The sequence below is a fragment of the Choristoneura fumiferana genome, chromosome 7 (genome assembly GCF_025370935.1).
Source record: "Choristoneura fumiferana chromosome 7, NRCan_CFum_1, whole genome shotgun sequence".
Lineage (NCBI taxonomy): Eukaryota > Metazoa > Arthropoda > Insecta > Lepidoptera > Tortricidae > Choristoneura > Choristoneura fumiferana.
In genome coordinates this window covers 19,361,815-19,378,637 of record NC_133478.1, presented here as the reverse complement: position 1 = coordinate 19,378,637, position 16,823 = coordinate 19,361,815, and the positions used below count along the sequence as shown (strand labels likewise).

Sequence of the window (16,823 nt, the reverse complement as noted above, 5' to 3'; positions counted from 1 at the left end):
TAGTCGCCGCGTGTTGAGACTGCATTTTTGCCAGAATATGCGTAATAGACAGACAGTCCTCTTCGGTTCGCTCGTCGTCGTGCCTAATTTTCTTAAACCTTAAGGTACTAAGTTACCACTTGAGTAATCAGTAGCTATCAAAGCTACAATTTTACAATTAATAGATCGGCCAACAGACTGGTCAAACGCGACGTCAAAAAAGCCGGTCCACAGCGTGTCGGTCACGCCCAAGATATAGGGCTCCGTAGCCATTAGGCCGCTTGTACACGTCCGTTGTCTTCACCGGACAACGGACCGTTTTTGCGGTGTTATAGGCATGGCTTCGTCGCCAGACAAGTGTCCTTTGTAGTAGGTCCATACATCCATTGTAAGCCATACAACACCGCAAGTCCGGTGAAAACGCGGACGTCTACAAGCAGCCTTCGATAAAATGTGTAAAATACTTAAGAGTACCTTATATTTTTCTATGAATTTTGTTCGGAATCTTCTACTCATAAGTTTAGGTATATTTTTTACCCTTTTTCATCATCCATTGATTATTACTTGACAGATAAATGAGGTGTTGTTTCTGTTTGTTTTGTTCGAATAGACGGAGACGGCATCACATTTATCCGTCAATTAAAATTAGTCAACGGGTGGTGAAACAGCCTCTTAACCTATTTACAAAAAATTGTGAAGCAAAGTTAGTCAGTTAGTCGTTATAATTTCCTTGTACCTAAATTTGATACTCGGGAGCAAAGAAATCGAGCACCCTTTGAAAAATTTGCGAAGGTGGCTCGATTTCTTTGCTCCCAAGTGTATTTCTTACTACCATCATGAATATTTACTAACCAACGGTTTAGCTTTTAAAGAGGGGGGGGGACGGACGGAAGAAGGGGCGGAGAAATGAAACACGAGAGCGGTTTAATCCTAGTTTAATATATACAAAGGAAATACGGGAGCTCAGGCCCAGCCGGGCGGCTGCGCGGGCTGCGGCGGCGGCGGCGGGGGCGCGGGGCGGCCGGGGGGCGGCCGGGGGGCGAGGGCGGCGGGCGCCAGGTGCGACAGCGCCGAGTGCGCCGACGAGCAGATGTCCTGGTAGGAGAACTGCGGGAAGTGCTCCTCCTGGACCCTGGCGAGGGCGGCGTCGCTCTCGGGCGGCGTGAGCTCGACGCTCTCGCCGGTGAACTCCGAGTCGAAGTAGCGCGTGTCGGTGTCGGACTCGACCTGCGGCTTGAAGGGCGGCGCGATGCGCTTGGCCAGCAGGTCGCCCAGTTGATGGCCGCGAAGAACGGGTGCGCCATGATCTCGCGCGCGTCGTCCGGGCCGCCGCCCAGCCGCGCCGACGGCTCCTTGGTGAGCAGCCCGGCCAGCAGCGCGCGCGCGGCGGGCGACAGCGCGCGCGGGAAGCGCACCTCCTCCGACACGATCAGCGAGAACAGCACCTCGTGGTCGCGGTTGTAGAAGGGCAGCGGCCCGCAGGCCATCTCGTACAGCACGACGCCGGTGCCCCACCAGTCCACGGCCGGCCCGTAGTCCGCGTCCTCCAGCACCTCGGGCGCCAGGTACTCCGGCGTGCCGCAGAACGTCTTCGTCGTGCGCCCGTACGTTATGTTCACCTGAGGACGACGGAGCGGTACCATTTATTGCACAATTACGATTTATAACGGATATCAAATAATTCTTCCAGATCACAGAGGTGCCATAAGGTTTTTTTTATAGATGATAAAGGATAAAAGAGTTTTATATCTTCGATTCAGAGCGGGTCTACTTTCGTAACTATAAATATTAGTAATTGCAAATGTACCATGCAGGTAAACTATTGAAATAAAAATATTTTACATTCATCTTTATAATTCCCATAAAACAATGCACACAGACTGAATGTACTGAAGTGGCAATGGGCGGGGCGCATTGCTCGCAGGACTGATGGCCGATGGGGTCAGAAGGTTCTCGAATGGCGTCCGCGGACCGGGAGACGAGCTGTCGGTAGGCCTCCAACAAGATGGAGCGACGACCTGGTTAAGATCGCGGGATTGCGGTGGATGCGGTGGACCGGTCTGAGTGGAGAGCCTTGGGGAAGGGCTATGTTCAGCAGTGGACGTCTTTCGGCTGACATGATGATGATGATGATGATAATGAATGCACACAGTAAATACCTATTAAAAATCTTATAAATTCCATTTGAATCTAAACTATATACATCTTTTTTATTTATATTCATTTTATACTAATCGGTTCAGACAACGTGCAACCTCATCAACTAGAGCTCGAGACTGGAATTTTAGCAGAAATATTTCTTTAGTCAGAGTCATAGAAGTACGTCAGACTTAACAGGTGTACTGACCATAATTTGAACTATTTTGGGAATCTGGCCATTATTAAGTTAAAGAAAGCTGCACCGGTGGGAGCGGTTCGGTTCGGTTCAGCCGCGAGGTATAGTATGTATAGTATAGTATAGGGCAGGTACCTTGCAGAGTCCGAAGTCGGCTATCTTGACGTGTCCGTCCTTGTCGAGCAGCAGGTTCTCTAGCTTGAGGTCTCGGTAGATGATGCCCTGGTCGTGCAGGTAGCCGAGCGCGGACACGATCTCTGCGCCGTAGAAGCGCGTGCGCTCCTCGCTGAAGGAGCGCTCGCGCGACAGGTGGAAGAACAGCTCGCCGCCGTTCGCGTACTCCATCACGAAACACACGCGGTCCGCCGTCTGGAACGAGTAGCGCAGCGCCTGCCCCCCACCACCACCCCCCACCACGCATCATTACCATACTACCTACCACGTTCGGTGTTCGCCGATAAGCTTGCAAATCAAATTACCAAATTACCATATTTTCAATACGTCATATCACATATTTAAAAAAATACTAATTTCATTTATTACAAAAACCAAATTTTCAACTGGTATTTTCGAAATCTATTGTTAGGAACATTGTATTAACGGACATATTTACATTGAACATATGGTATTACGGAAATGCGATATCAAATTAATGTGTCGTATCCGGCGATCTGGTGTTTCGCTATTCAGTAACGGTGTTACGAGTCGAGTACGACCGCGCACGTCCGAATCATCTGGCTGACTCGCTAAAATGAATCAATCCAGTTTTTTTTTTTTACAAACACGATAACAAACATTTATAGGTTTTCCACTTGTCGACTAACTTTAAGTGACGCGTTAAACAAAGACGGCATTATTTTTATCTGACACTTAAAGTTAGTCGACAAGTGGTGAAACTTGAAACAGGCCCTAAGCGAGCGAATGTAGCTAGACAACTCGAACTGAAATGAGCTAATTTTATTTATTGCACACATAATAACGCGTTCCTATGCGCATCATTTGTTCTCTTTATAAATTCTAACCAACCTGCATCAAACTCTCCCAATAAACAAGCCCAAAACGAAGGATAATAACTTTTCTTGATAAGTCTTTTCGTCGATTTGCAAAATAGTAACCGCAGTTTCTTTCTGCAGTTAATTATTATTGGCTGGATTTTTTACAGATTTAATAGTTAGTTATTTGTGTCACAAGGGAGCAAAATGGTGTATTTACGGCGAGGGCGTACATTGAATCCAGAATGTAGCGAAGGATTCTGCAATAGAATCCTGAGCGTAGCGAGAGATTCTAAAGTAGAATCCTGAGCGTAATAAGGGATTCAAGTGTTAACGCCCAAGATGAAAATAATTTTGCTCCCGAGTGGCTCATACAACTTTTCACACCGAGCATTAAGAAACTTGAAAAGAATAATTTCTAAATATTATTAAAGAACAATCAGCATAGAAAATGACCAGCCAGCATAGATGGCTTTCCAATTATCAACTTTAAAAAATGGCATTTGCAATAAAACACTTGGAAAATCCTTGAACAGAAAAGTTGCACTTTGCTCCCTCACGTCAGGGAGGAAAAGTTGCTTTTCTGAAGGAGAGGTGGGAAAAAGTATTTTAATGTGTAATTTAACTTATAATGTGTATAATAAATATTTCTCTCGCTCTCTCTAACCTTAGAAGAAAATCAACTGTCATGTCGTGTCGTGATGTAATATATCCAGTCAGCAGTAAAGTGGATGAGCGGTTACGGTGCTCAAAATGATCTACAAACGACTCTATTGCCAAGGTAATAGAGTTGTTTAGATAATTTTAAGCAGCACAACCGCTCACCTAGTTTTGCTGGTGTCAGTCGCGGTCTTGGCATGTACTGGGTGGGTTATGAGTAGGTACTGACCGTGAGGAAGGGGTGTTTGGTCTTCTTGAGCACGTGGTTCTCAGTGAGCGTGTGCGTGACCTCATCCTTCTGTATGATGAGATGTTTCTTGAGTATCTTCATGGCGTAGAGCTTCCCGGAGCCCTTCTCGCGCGACAGCACCACCTTCCCGAAGGTGCCCTTGCCCAGCACCTTCACGAACTCGAACTTCTCCAGCGTCTGCACACACACACGCACACACACTCATACACACATACCATGACCGGAATAGAGTAACGCGACACAGACTACGACATGTCAGCGGCGTGTTATACCCATAAGAAGCGCATCGGCACCGTTATTGACGCTCCGTGCATGGCACGCGACGGCGACGGTCGGTTAAGAAACCTGCTGGTGGACAGTCTCATACTTTTCAATAGAATGAATATATTTTTGCCTGCCACGTTCCTATTACGCTCATGGTATGATACGGTAAGTAGTGGATATAGACCTTATAATATAATACATTGTGCATAAAGGGCCGTAAGAAGGGGATTACTAACGAGAGCTTTTAATGACTCGAGTCTTTTAATAACCCACGTTTAACAAGTACAATTTTACTCAAAGTCATTCTACTTTCCGATGGAAAGATGGATCACTAAATTGAAACTAAAAGCAAGTAGCAAAATTTAAACTAAATAACTGATTTTCAGATTTGATTTGTTTTTTTGTAGTTTCTTTTTGGGCCGCTGCCAACCAAAGCGACTGGAGGTCTATGGAAGAGGCCTATGTCCAACAGTGGACGTCCTACGGCTGACATGATGATGATGATGATGACCTAATTTTCACTACCACCACAACCACCACTGGCGTACTAACATTGCTTGCTTGCATATTTTGGGAGTACTTAGGCTTGCTTGATCTGTTGTTTGTTTGCATAGTTACTTGCAAAACTACATGCTCACTTGCATGCTTGCTTGATTGCTTGCTTCTTTGAAATGTTTATGGTTCACGCGAGCGAAGCATGACCAGTTGCAACCACAACATAACATCATTGACGAGCAAGTTTGATGATGAAAATGTATTTATGCCCTTGACTGTACGAGGTTGATTGACGGTACGGTATGTTACGGTACGTAGACAACAAGAATGAATGTCTACATAAAATGTTATCTCTAATTAAACGCATCATTCTTTTTGAAAACATTTCTCCAAGATTGTCCTAATTAGGTATAGTATAGCACAAACTTGTCTTCACCGAATGTGCGCTGCCACAAGTTAGGTAGGTAAATAAGATAGATATCAAATCAAAAGGTGCAGACTACTCTTGGGAAGTAAGGTGCGATTAAGGAAATTTAATTTTATGTAAACTTCTGCAATGCCTACTTACAAGTTAAAGTTAATATTAAATCGTTTATATGTGTAAACTTTTCCATGTACCTATTTAATCTATAAAATATTAAAAAAAAATAAGAGCTAATGATTTTGCCTCAACTGTATATTAAAAAAAGTAAAAACTGTGGTAGCCTAGCGGTCTCACCTGACGGCCTCGAGCCGAGGATTGTGGCTCGAGCTTAAGCTCGCACCTCTGGGTTTTTCGGAAGTTATTGTGTTCCCAATCTACAATGGGCTCGCGTGATCACTACGGCCAAAGGCCTTTCATTCCGAGGGAGGCCTGTTTAGAGTGGGACGTATAAGGGCCGGGAAGTGATAGGAATTAAATACCCCACGCAATAATGCAATAATTGTATGTGAAAGTTAATAATCGGCTCCGAATACAGTTGTGGTGTTTTTGCATTTAATTTAGGGATCATAGCGTCGGTCATGCAGATGCTATGCAGTGCAGTGCACAGTGCCGCCGGCATGCGGCATGCGGCATGCGGCAGCGCGAGTCACGTCATACGCCGCGTGTGTATCAGTTCTGCGAAGCGCTGAGTCAGCGCGCGGTTTTCCTGCCGGCCGCCGGCCGCCGCTCGCGACCCGCGATCTAGCGCGCCACACAATGGCCAGTAAAACCACACGCTTGATATGGAACGTCGGCGCGCATAAGGGCTTCCTCCCCCTCCCACCACAAACAAAACCCAAATCGTATGATACTGGGGCATTCCGTAAAGCTGGTTTTTTTTTTACTGACTGTCCCGCCGGCGACACGACGAACTGCATAACTACAGCACCGAATCAATGCCGATGCAACTATGAAAATGTCGCAGTAAACGGAAAATCACAGAAGAGTGGACCGGTTTAAGTCGGTATTTGCTTCTATATCGAATAAAAAAAACGAATTAGATATAAACAGCAGGCAAATATGTTTACGGAATACCGCCATAAAAGTACTACTCGTGTTAAAATGCTTCCAAGCATTTCCCTCTTCTGCGTCAGTGCAAGGTATAGCACGGAGGGGGACGGGGAGGACTCACGATGCGGCGCGGGTCCTTGAAGCTGGTGCCGAGCTGCGCGATGTCCCAGTCCTCCATGTCGTTGCCGAAGCCGGCGCCCGCGGCCGCGCCCGCCGCCGCTCCCGCGCCCGCTCCCGCTCCCGCTCCCGCGCCCGCACTCAGCTGAGAGGCCACGTAGCGGATGGCCGCCACCCACTCCTCCCTGCAACGCGCACAGCACACGGGGATCATTCCCATCTCAATACAGATACATACGAGTAGAGTAAACATCGGTTACACGCTTCGTGGTATCAGTTCAGTCGATCTTTCCGGTCAGACTCTCAGCTCAGACTGCTGGGCTGCGCTGGACTAATAACCGTATCTTATGTGAATGACAGAAAACCAGAACGATGACCTGAACTGATGCCGGAGCCGGAATGAGCGTGGAACCGAAGTCTTACGCAGCGTTTCCACCAGAGATGTGCGAAGATGTGTCGCGAGGAATATGTTTTTCATTAACCAATAGAAACGCCGATGTGCTGTGCGAGGATGTGTAAATGAAGCGTTACTATTGGTTGATGAAAAACACGTCTCTTGCAACACATCCTCGCACATTATTGGTGGAAACGCTGTTTTATAAAACCGGCCAAGAGCGTGTCGGACACGCCCAAAATAGGGTACCGTAGCCTTTACGAAAAAATTAAGTAATATTTTTCTAAGGATTTCGTATTTTATAAGGAATTTTCCAAGTATAGGTATATTTTATACCTTAGGCTGCTATTTAAGACTAAAACTACTAATCATTCTCAAGCAAACTTAGCCGTTATAGTTTTCCTTGAAAGTTTGATATACTTTACTACCATCCTGAATTTTTCAAATTTTTTCCACCCACCGGAGGGGGGGGTGGGGTTTGAGGGACGACGCTCGATTTTCAATATATATATATAATCGCAAAATCGTCTTAGCAAACCCCTAATGGTTTTTAAAAAAACCTATCCAAGGATATCCCACGCTATAGGGTTGGATGGGAAGAAAAAATCAACCCCACTTTAAGTCTATGGGTAACCTAACACAAAACCAATCATCATCATCCCAGCCTAATACGTCTGCTGGGAGGTCTCCTTGTTGCATAGACATATATAATGCAAAATTACAGCCTTCTAGCATTGATAGTCCCTGAGCAAAGCCGTGGACGGACGGACAGACAGACACACAATGGCGAAACTATAAGGGTTCCGTTTTTGCCATTTTGGCTCCAGAACCCTAAAAAGGTAAGTTGAGTATCTACCTACACGCTAACTTATTTTTGTCTTGAAAGGAGAAATCCGCCACCTACAGATTTTTATTTGTTTACTGTTTTTCTTAAAAAAAAAATTGTATAATTTCAGTTTTTGAGCATGCTCTCGGACGAATGGCGGAAAAAACAGGAGGCCTTTGCCCAGCAGTGGGACACTTTAATGGGCTATGAAAAAAAAATACCAGCTCGCTCAAAGATGTTTAGGTAGGTCTGACAGCGGTCACAACATAATAATAATAATGTGTGCCATGCAACTAAATAGGTTACTCAGTCCACCAGTACCAGCCCAGCCCAGCCCAGCCCAGCCCAGCCCAGCCCGACCTCGAGCCCACTTATTGCGAGAGGAGCCTGTACCTGCTGGGGATGATGCAAGTTCCCTTTATTGCACATAAACAGGCTACACAAAATTACAAACAAAATATCAAGTGCAAGTAATACATTTATCTTTGGGATAAATTCATGGTAAAGTCTTGTCCTTAACCAGATAAATGTTAATCTAATGTGCCTGTCAAGAGTGTAACACCAACAACGGCAACAACATACAAGAGAGTAGTGCTAGAGAGACCCTAAACATTACAAACAAGCCAACTCAAGTAGGTATTGTTATCGGGTAAAGATTTTTTTTAAAAGCTTTTATTTAACTTGCAATGCATGTTTAATGTATGTATGTGCGGGTCAAATCTTGCAAGGTAAATTTGACCCACTTCTAGTAGTTGGATTATCTTGAAATTTGGCGTACTTATGTAAACTACGTGACAATACAATAATCTGGTAATGACATATTGACATCCTGGTAGTCCAGTCAGGATTGTCTGAAGGATGGAACTCTTCTACAGTTAATGGCATCAACTTGAAATTTGGTATGCAAATGTAGTTTGGGGGGTGACAATGCAAGTACAGTCAACAAAAATTACAGGCAGCAAAAAACATTGTATTAATTTTTTTTTTTTTACCAACAACTTTTAGTGAAAATTTACTTGAAGTCTTTTTTTTTATAAGATTTTGTATGCCACCTGGCAAAACACACAGTCTGGGTCCAACTGCATAACAAATTACAAGCAAATAGTAATAATTAGTGAATTTCAATACAATATCACTAATACCATTAGCTTGTAATTCTGCTTGTATTGTCTGTTGTTTTTTTAAACTTTTGTTTATAATAAATAAATATTAATGGACTTAGTTTCTTCAGTATCAACCAAGCTCCAAGAATTTAAACTTTCAAGTCTAAATAAGATAACATCTGCATGAAAAGTGAGTGAATGCAGCCGCCCGCCTGTCCTCACAGGGTCAAGCAAGCAAAAGCTGACGAATCAACACAATTTTTTTCCTTGTATGTAAATAACACATTTTAAAATAATATAATTATCCTTAAAGTGTTTTTCCACATTTTGTTCCAAGTATTTGGCTGCACATATTCCACCAAAGTATGCCAGGTTAGGTTGCTAAGTACTTAGTGTGGAAGGAAACTCCAGCTTTCCTATCAGTTGATTTTTCCTTAAATTTAATGGGTTGGTTAAATGCATAGCTTAGCTAACATTGAACTTAACTTTTGTATGTTATTATCGAAACTGGTGGTTTAGATTAGCAACCACAATGTCCAATAACTTCTTGACACAAAGCCATACAAATATTTATAAGTGTTTCTATAGGGGGGGTACCTATACACCGTGGGCCCGAATAACCCGAGGGATTTTAACCATCGATTTTAGAGCCCAATTGGAGTATATAAAGTAGTATAACATGTAGTCCTATAACAACCCGTTTTTGAGATAATCGTTATTTAAGAAAAATCATAAGTAGAAAAATCTCAAGTGTAATACACCCTAAGTATGTTACTAAATGTCAACGTTAAAAATGATTACTGATTGTCACGTCAGATTGGTTGAAGACTTGTTCACAAGGCCGTGCTAAGCTTAATTGAATTATTTTGTTCTAAAAAATAATTTTAATTAAAGTACATAATTGAACCTATGTTCATATAACATTTTTTACTCGTATTATCGTCAGAAATACCCTGTTAAAATCCCTCGGGTTATTCGGGCCCACGGTGTATAGCCCAAGGGGGGATAAAAATATGCTTGGGTTATCTATCAGCTCACAGGTTCTGTACCTCAAAAGGAAAAAAAACCCTTATAGGATCACTTTTTGTCCGTCTGTCTGTCTGTCTGTCTGTCTGTCAAGACCCATTTTCTCGGGAACCCGTGGTGGGTATCAAACTGAAATTTATTTCAAATACTGAGGTCTACTATCCCTTGGAGCTGTGAAAAAATCAAACTTCTAAGCCAACACAATCAAAAGTTGCAGCCGTTTATGCTGCATGTTTTTTCAGATCCATTTCCCAAAAACTCTATACCCTAACCGCGCGCAGCCAGGGCGCGTTAACATATTATTATAGTAAATGCATTTTTGGTTAGATATTTTTTATTTCGTAATATCTTTTGAATGGAATGTCCAATTTGAATAATTCAAAAAGTAATCTTCAGGTATTGAAACAGTCTTGAATATAAAATTATTTATCTGGATAAGGATTAATACAAAGGTATGGATAACATGGTGTGATTTTAGACAGCATTTCTGTCAACTTTTAAAATGTAAAAAAGTAGCTATAGTGACATAACTACAATAGTTGGACATAATAGTATCGCAAAGTTATTTGTAGTTATGGATATATTTTTTAATATCATAGAAATTTTTCATTTAATTTTTTTGTTCTATCATCAATAGTTTCCACCGGGCATGCGATGAAAGATGTTTTATGGCAACTTTTTTTACACTGAGTTACATTATTGAAGTTTTAGTATGGAACCCTAATATTTTTTCTGGTAATAAATATAGCCTATGGCACTTTGGAATAAATTAGCATTCTAATAGTGGAAGAATTTTTAAAACCGGTCTAGTAGTTTTTGAGTTAATTCGTAACAAACATCCAAAAATACAAAAATTCAAAAATCCAAATCTTTCCTCTTAATAATATTAGTATAGATTGGTTGGTGCCTTACCTACTAGAAGCCATACAACAGTAATTTAAATAGCTTATGCTTATAACACTACAGCGGGGTCCCCTTGGCTAAAATGTAGAAAAGCCAGAATACTCAAAGCTGTGTTACCTATGTACTTTAAAGCAACCTAATTTTTCATTAACATTTTGAACGTCACCAAATTAGAGGAAGTGCATTATCAAACAGCATGTTAATTTGCTAGCTGAGCTGTCCTGCTAGGTAATGCTACATTTAATAAATACTAATTACTACTGTTTACGACCTAACCTAACGAAAGAAGTTTGATATTTGAATTAGTTGTTTAATGTTACACTCTCAATAATGCAATGCCAAAAAACATACCATGGGCTCACACACACACACACACACACACACACACACACACACACACACAGTAAAGGACCCTGCACCTAAAGTATGGAAATGTGGTTTCAGTTAAATATCTTGAGATTTTGATATGTTATAGATTTTAAAGTCCTGCTCAAAAGTGTCTAAAAAACGAAACTAAACTCTGTAATAGACCCGGAAACAGACGTAGCACCCTTAGAGACTTTTGATCAGGACTTTGAAATCGATAACATTGAGTGGAACCAAAAGCATTAGTGTGATAGGGTGAAGTCGGAGCCGAGATGACGGGAGTCGGGCATGGGCGCATGGCACCCCTGGAGTTGCAGATGTTTATGGGCGGTGGTGATCTCTTATTATCAGGAGACCGCTTGCTCGTTTGCAGTGTATTAAAGCGCGGGGCACTCACCGCTCCTTCTCGGAGTCGACGGAGAAGTTGCGTTCGATGACGGTGGTCCACTGCAGGCCGCGGATGGTGAAGGTGAAGGGGCGCGGCTTGTCGGCCGCCATGATCTGGCAGTCGCGCACCGTGAACTTGTTGAGAGGGTCGCGGTAGTGGCGCCGCTCGGGCTGCGTCTTGAAGCCGACCAGGTCGCCGTTGTCGAACAGCACGAAGTAGCGGTCGCGCCAGTTGCGGATGTGCTCGCCGCGCTTGTGCAGCCAGCCCTCCTTGACGATGCCGGCCTGCGGCTCCTCGCCGCCGCCGCCGCCCTCCGCCATGCCGCTCGCGGCTCAGTCCTGCCCGTCCGTAGCCGCCCGCCGCCCCGACACCACGTTTCGCCGTCGCCGATCGTCTCGCGCGCGCGTCGAGAGACTCTCCAGGGTCTCACCTGAATTGGTTGGACCCGTGCACTACGGGAACGCACATTTTCTCGTTTTACAAAACAATAATGCACCGATTTCGACGTATTTCTAGTCACGGAAAACGACACGCACGTAAGCGACGTAGCCTCGATGATAGAATGCGTATAAGTTGCGACGTAGTGTCTGGCTCACGATAACAAGCGCTCCGGCGCGCTCGAGGACACGAGTGAAAAAGAGAGATCCGAGTAGTGTGCTGCCGTCGCCACGAACTCTTTTTTATGGCTGGGTTCTAACCTATTTTGACAAATTAGTACCGTATGTCTGCCACTAGGCGAAAAAATGGCGTTTTTTTTTTACATTCCGTTTTGTTTTTGCATTGTGTGCATTGCAGTGTTTTGATTTTGAATGTGAAGCAAATCTAAACTATTTTTAAGGAGTATGTTTTTTTGTAATATTATCCTCTCATTCATAATGGTTTGTTGAACTTTGTCTTACGCTTACTTAACATTCGTTTGTCTTTATCTACCACTGCCTTTGCCAGACAGCAGGGCTACTACGAAACTTGAAACTCGAAGTTCGTGTCGTACGGTCCCTCTCGCTCTCGTATTAAATAGTGGAAGTGTCAGAGGGACCGCACGCCACAACTTCGAGTTTCGTAGTAGCCCTGCAGGGACCAAACTTTGAACCACAGATTACTAATATGTAGCTAGCTACTTTGGACCAAACCACACCAAACGTAGAATTTGACTGAAATTAGGGTTGCCAACTTTTTTTTTAAGTAAATAAAAAGTATTTTAAAAATATGAACAGTAGGTCGCTACGCTCAGGATTCAATTGTAGAATCCTTCGCTACATTCTGTATTCAATGTACGCCCTCCCCGTAAATGAAATGAAATGAAATGAAATGAAATGAAACTTTAATGCCTAACATTAATACTTATCAAGTTACATTTTTATACATTTACACATTTCTATTGATAATGTTTACAAATATTCATGTTTATAGTCATGTTGGCACTGGGTACCAAACTCAGCATAATGCTGATCACATGACGCGACCAGCGCTGATTTTCAGTTTGGCCCCTACACGAGGGGTAATTTTGGTTGAAGTTAGTGGTTTGCGTTGTGTTCGTGTATATACATTATATTTATGTTCGTATATATATATATATATATGTATGTATATTTTTTTTACATGCATGTATGTAAGTATGCTATATGTGTGTATGTATTTATCCATGTCTATATATATGCATATGTATCAGTATTGTAGAGGTTTCATGACAGTTGTATAAAGTATAGTCTAAGTCCTGTACACTATTACAACACTATACTAATACACTATTTTGCTCCCTTGTGACACAAATAACTATTTCACCTCAGCAGCTCAAACAGGCAGGTTTTGCTATGAAAAATCAGTGAGCAAAATCGCATTTTGTTCACTCCGTGAGACAAAGTAGCTTTTTAACATAGCTGGGCATTAACCCGTTAATCGTTAATTAACGAAGTTAACACTTCGACTAACGGATTAACTTTTAAGTTAACTATTTACAAAAAAAAATAACGGACTCGTTAACTTACGTTAAAATGTCCCTAAGTCCGATAATTAAAAATATTAGGAAATTTAAATAAATAAGTACATGTACTTATTATACGCATTTGTAAACAGAATATTATTGTGCCATAATAGTTTATAAATTAGTCTAATTTAATTTGTAGCATAATAAGTATCTTACTTTTTAGTTGCCTAATAGAGTTAAATAACATTACTTATTATACTATCACTCGTCCAATATGTATACTAACATAGTTATAAGCAAATTACTAATAATGTATGGATCTTTGTTGTCTGAATAAATAAAATATGAATTATTATTATTATTATTATTATTATTATAAATGTGACTATACCCTACCAGGCTGCATAATATTGTAAGACTTATAAGAATAAGGCCTTATGTATTTTATGTTTTTGCCAAATAAAAAAATGAGTAATTAGATCGTTTCCCCAAACTCGTTAATTCCGCGTAGCAAACTTTCCATTCGTATTTTTCCCCACTCGAATTTATTTTCGTTCGCGTTTTTCCCCATTCTTAATTTACACCAGACATATTCATTCCATACATTATTTTTCCATTCACATTATTTTCCCATTGTATTTATTTATCAATAGATTATTTTCTTGACGGGATTTTTAACCATTCGCATATTTAACCACACAAACGGAGAGGTAGGTTAGGTTAGTTAGGTATCTTCAGATGCCCGAAGGGCAAACCGCTCAGAAATAGGAGCCCCGCGAAGCGGGGTTCCGTCGGCATAAGGCGTAATGGATTGCCTATTGAGAAAAAAGTCGTAAAACATGCGAATGGTTAAAAATCCCGTCAAGAAAAGAAACTATTGATAAATAAATATAGTGGGAAAATATGCGAATGGAAAAATTATGTATGGATTAAATACGTCTGGTGTAAATTTAAGAATGGGGAAAAACGCGAACGAAAATAAATTCGAGTGGGGAAAAATACGAATGGAAAGTTTGCTACGCGGAATTAACGAGTTTGGGGAAACGATCTAATTACTCAAAAAAATACTAAAAAATCTCCATGTGAGGAATGGGGGTGGTGAGGTGGTCGGTCAGATACCTGTTCTTGTTCGACCCTTTTTATTTTTATTCCTATTTCTATTATAACCACATTATAACTAACATAGTAAGTATGTAAGCTAATTTATCACTAACAACATATTATTATGGGACCTGTTTTCCGAATTAAATTATTTTTAGGGTTCCGGAGCCAAAATGGGAAAAACGGAACCCTTATAGTTTCGCCATGTCTGACTGTCTCTGTCTGTCTGTCTGTCTGTCCGTCCGTCCGCGGCTTTGATCAGGGACTATCAAGCAATGCTAGAAAGCTGTAATTTTGCACGAATATGTATGTAAACTACGCCAACAAAATGGTATAAGAAATAAAAAATTCAAAAAAAGTTTTTTTTTACTGTACCTCCCATAGACGTAAAGTGGGGGTGTTTTTTTTGCTCATCTATCCTTGTAGTGTGGGATATCGTTGAATGGGTCGTCTTTTAAAATCATTAGGGGGTTGCTAAAACGATTTTTCGATTCAGGTTTTTTTTTTGCAAAATATTCAACTTTAAAGTGCAAATTTTCATTAAAATCGAGCGTCCCCCCCCCCTCTAAAATCTAAACTTGGTGGGTGGAAACTTTTGAAAAAATTCAGAATGGTAATAAATAGTATGCTTATAATATCAAACTTTCAAGGAAAACTCTATCAGCTAAGTTTGCTTGAGAATTATTAGTAGTTTAATAGTAAATAGCAGCCTAAGGTATAAAAATTACCTAAACTTGGAAGATTCCGTATAAAATACGAAATGCTTAGAAAAATATTACTTTTTTTTTTGGTAATGGCTACGGAACCCTATTCTGGGCGTGTCCAACACGCTCTTGGCCGGTTTTTATTTTTTTGCACGCTCCGCTGTGGCAGATATTGCAGGTGACTGTACCTATTTCCTTAATTCGTATTCGTATTTACACCTAAGCCCCAAGTTTTGACATGTGACAACAAAACTAAATTAGAACCACGATGGATGCGCCTAATGCCTATCCCACATTATTACAACCAACACCCACGCGTCGCTGCCGAGCCTTAACTTTGCGGACCAGAAGGGAAGGCCGAAGGGGCCAATCACGAACATTTTAAACTTACTTTTAGCTTTGCATTTTACTATTACTTATTCTGTGGTTTTGCGTGTAATGTGACATACATTACAAAGTCAACTCTAACAATATTAGTAATAGTACAGTTACAGTATTCTTCTGAGGTGGTCCCATTGTCACCAAGTCAAGATCTGATGATCGAGGGCAAACCTCAAATTTTATAGGCACACCTACGGCGATTTTGGTATTTTTAGCATTAAGATGAGCATTTACATTCAGAAAGTATCATTTGGTAACCTGGACTTGATGAAGAAGACCGTAGATGACCAATGGAACTCGTCAAAGCTAAGTAATGCTCGCTCGTCTATAAACGATCATGATTAACATAATATACCTAGATAAGCGAGTAAGAAGAAGCTTTAAGTTAATGATTCTTTTGAACTGATCTGATGCTGAAGCCAGAAGGTAGGCAACAGAACTCTGTTATAAAACAACGTAACTAAGTCGTGTTTGGGCTTAATGGAATCGTTGTGAGATGTATTTTGGCTACGAATCACTAAAAAGTGAGAAATAAAGAAATTTTTTAACAAAAAACCGACTACAAAACCCTTGAAAATATTTTTTCACCTCAGCACCTCAAACAGGCAGGTTTTGCTATGAGAAATCAGTGAGCAAAATCGCATTTTGCTCACTCCGTGAGACAAAGTAACTTTTTAATTATTTTTTTGAAATGCTGAGTACCTACAGTGTTGGGTCTCTCACTGAATTCCAAATATTTGAACTTTACTGTGATATGTCATTTCACTTCAACACGGAAAAAGCCTGAGATAGGATCAAATGTGTTGATTACAATCTAATAAATTAAATTTTTGGTATTAAAAATATATCGATATCTAATAAATTACCTACATGATAACAAAATATTTCCAAAATGTAAATTTTCCCGATCTTTTAATAAAGTATGTAACCTCGTTGCACGAAAGCCGCTTCTCTTGTTTTTTATTATTAAAGAATGAGGGCTATCGCGTATGAATTCGCCACTAGAGGCGCTAGTGCAGCGTGAGGTCCCCGAAATGTCAAATCTCATAGTTTTTGGGTGAGCTACGCGGGTTTATTTATAATTAGAATAATTTTGTGAATATTTTGCAATATCTGAAATTAATAATGGCAAATATGCGTT

At 41.2% G+C, this 16,823-nt stretch overlaps 1 protein-coding gene across 1 annotated transcript; it reads right to left on the bottom strand.

Annotated features, from left to right (window-relative positions):
• Window positions 1-942: 942 nt before the first annotated feature.
• Window positions 943-12,225, bottom strand: LOC141429949 (RAC-alpha serine/threonine-protein kinase-like). Its single transcript, XM_074090501.1, is given in 6 exon segments — window positions 943-1,250; window positions 1,253-1,598; window positions 2,450-2,704; window positions 4,196-4,393; window positions 6,571-6,751; window positions 11,582-12,225. Coding segments are annotated over 6 exon segments (1,599 nt in total). The 5' UTR covers window positions 11,893-12,225.
• Window positions 12,226-16,823: the final 4,598 nt, after the last annotated feature.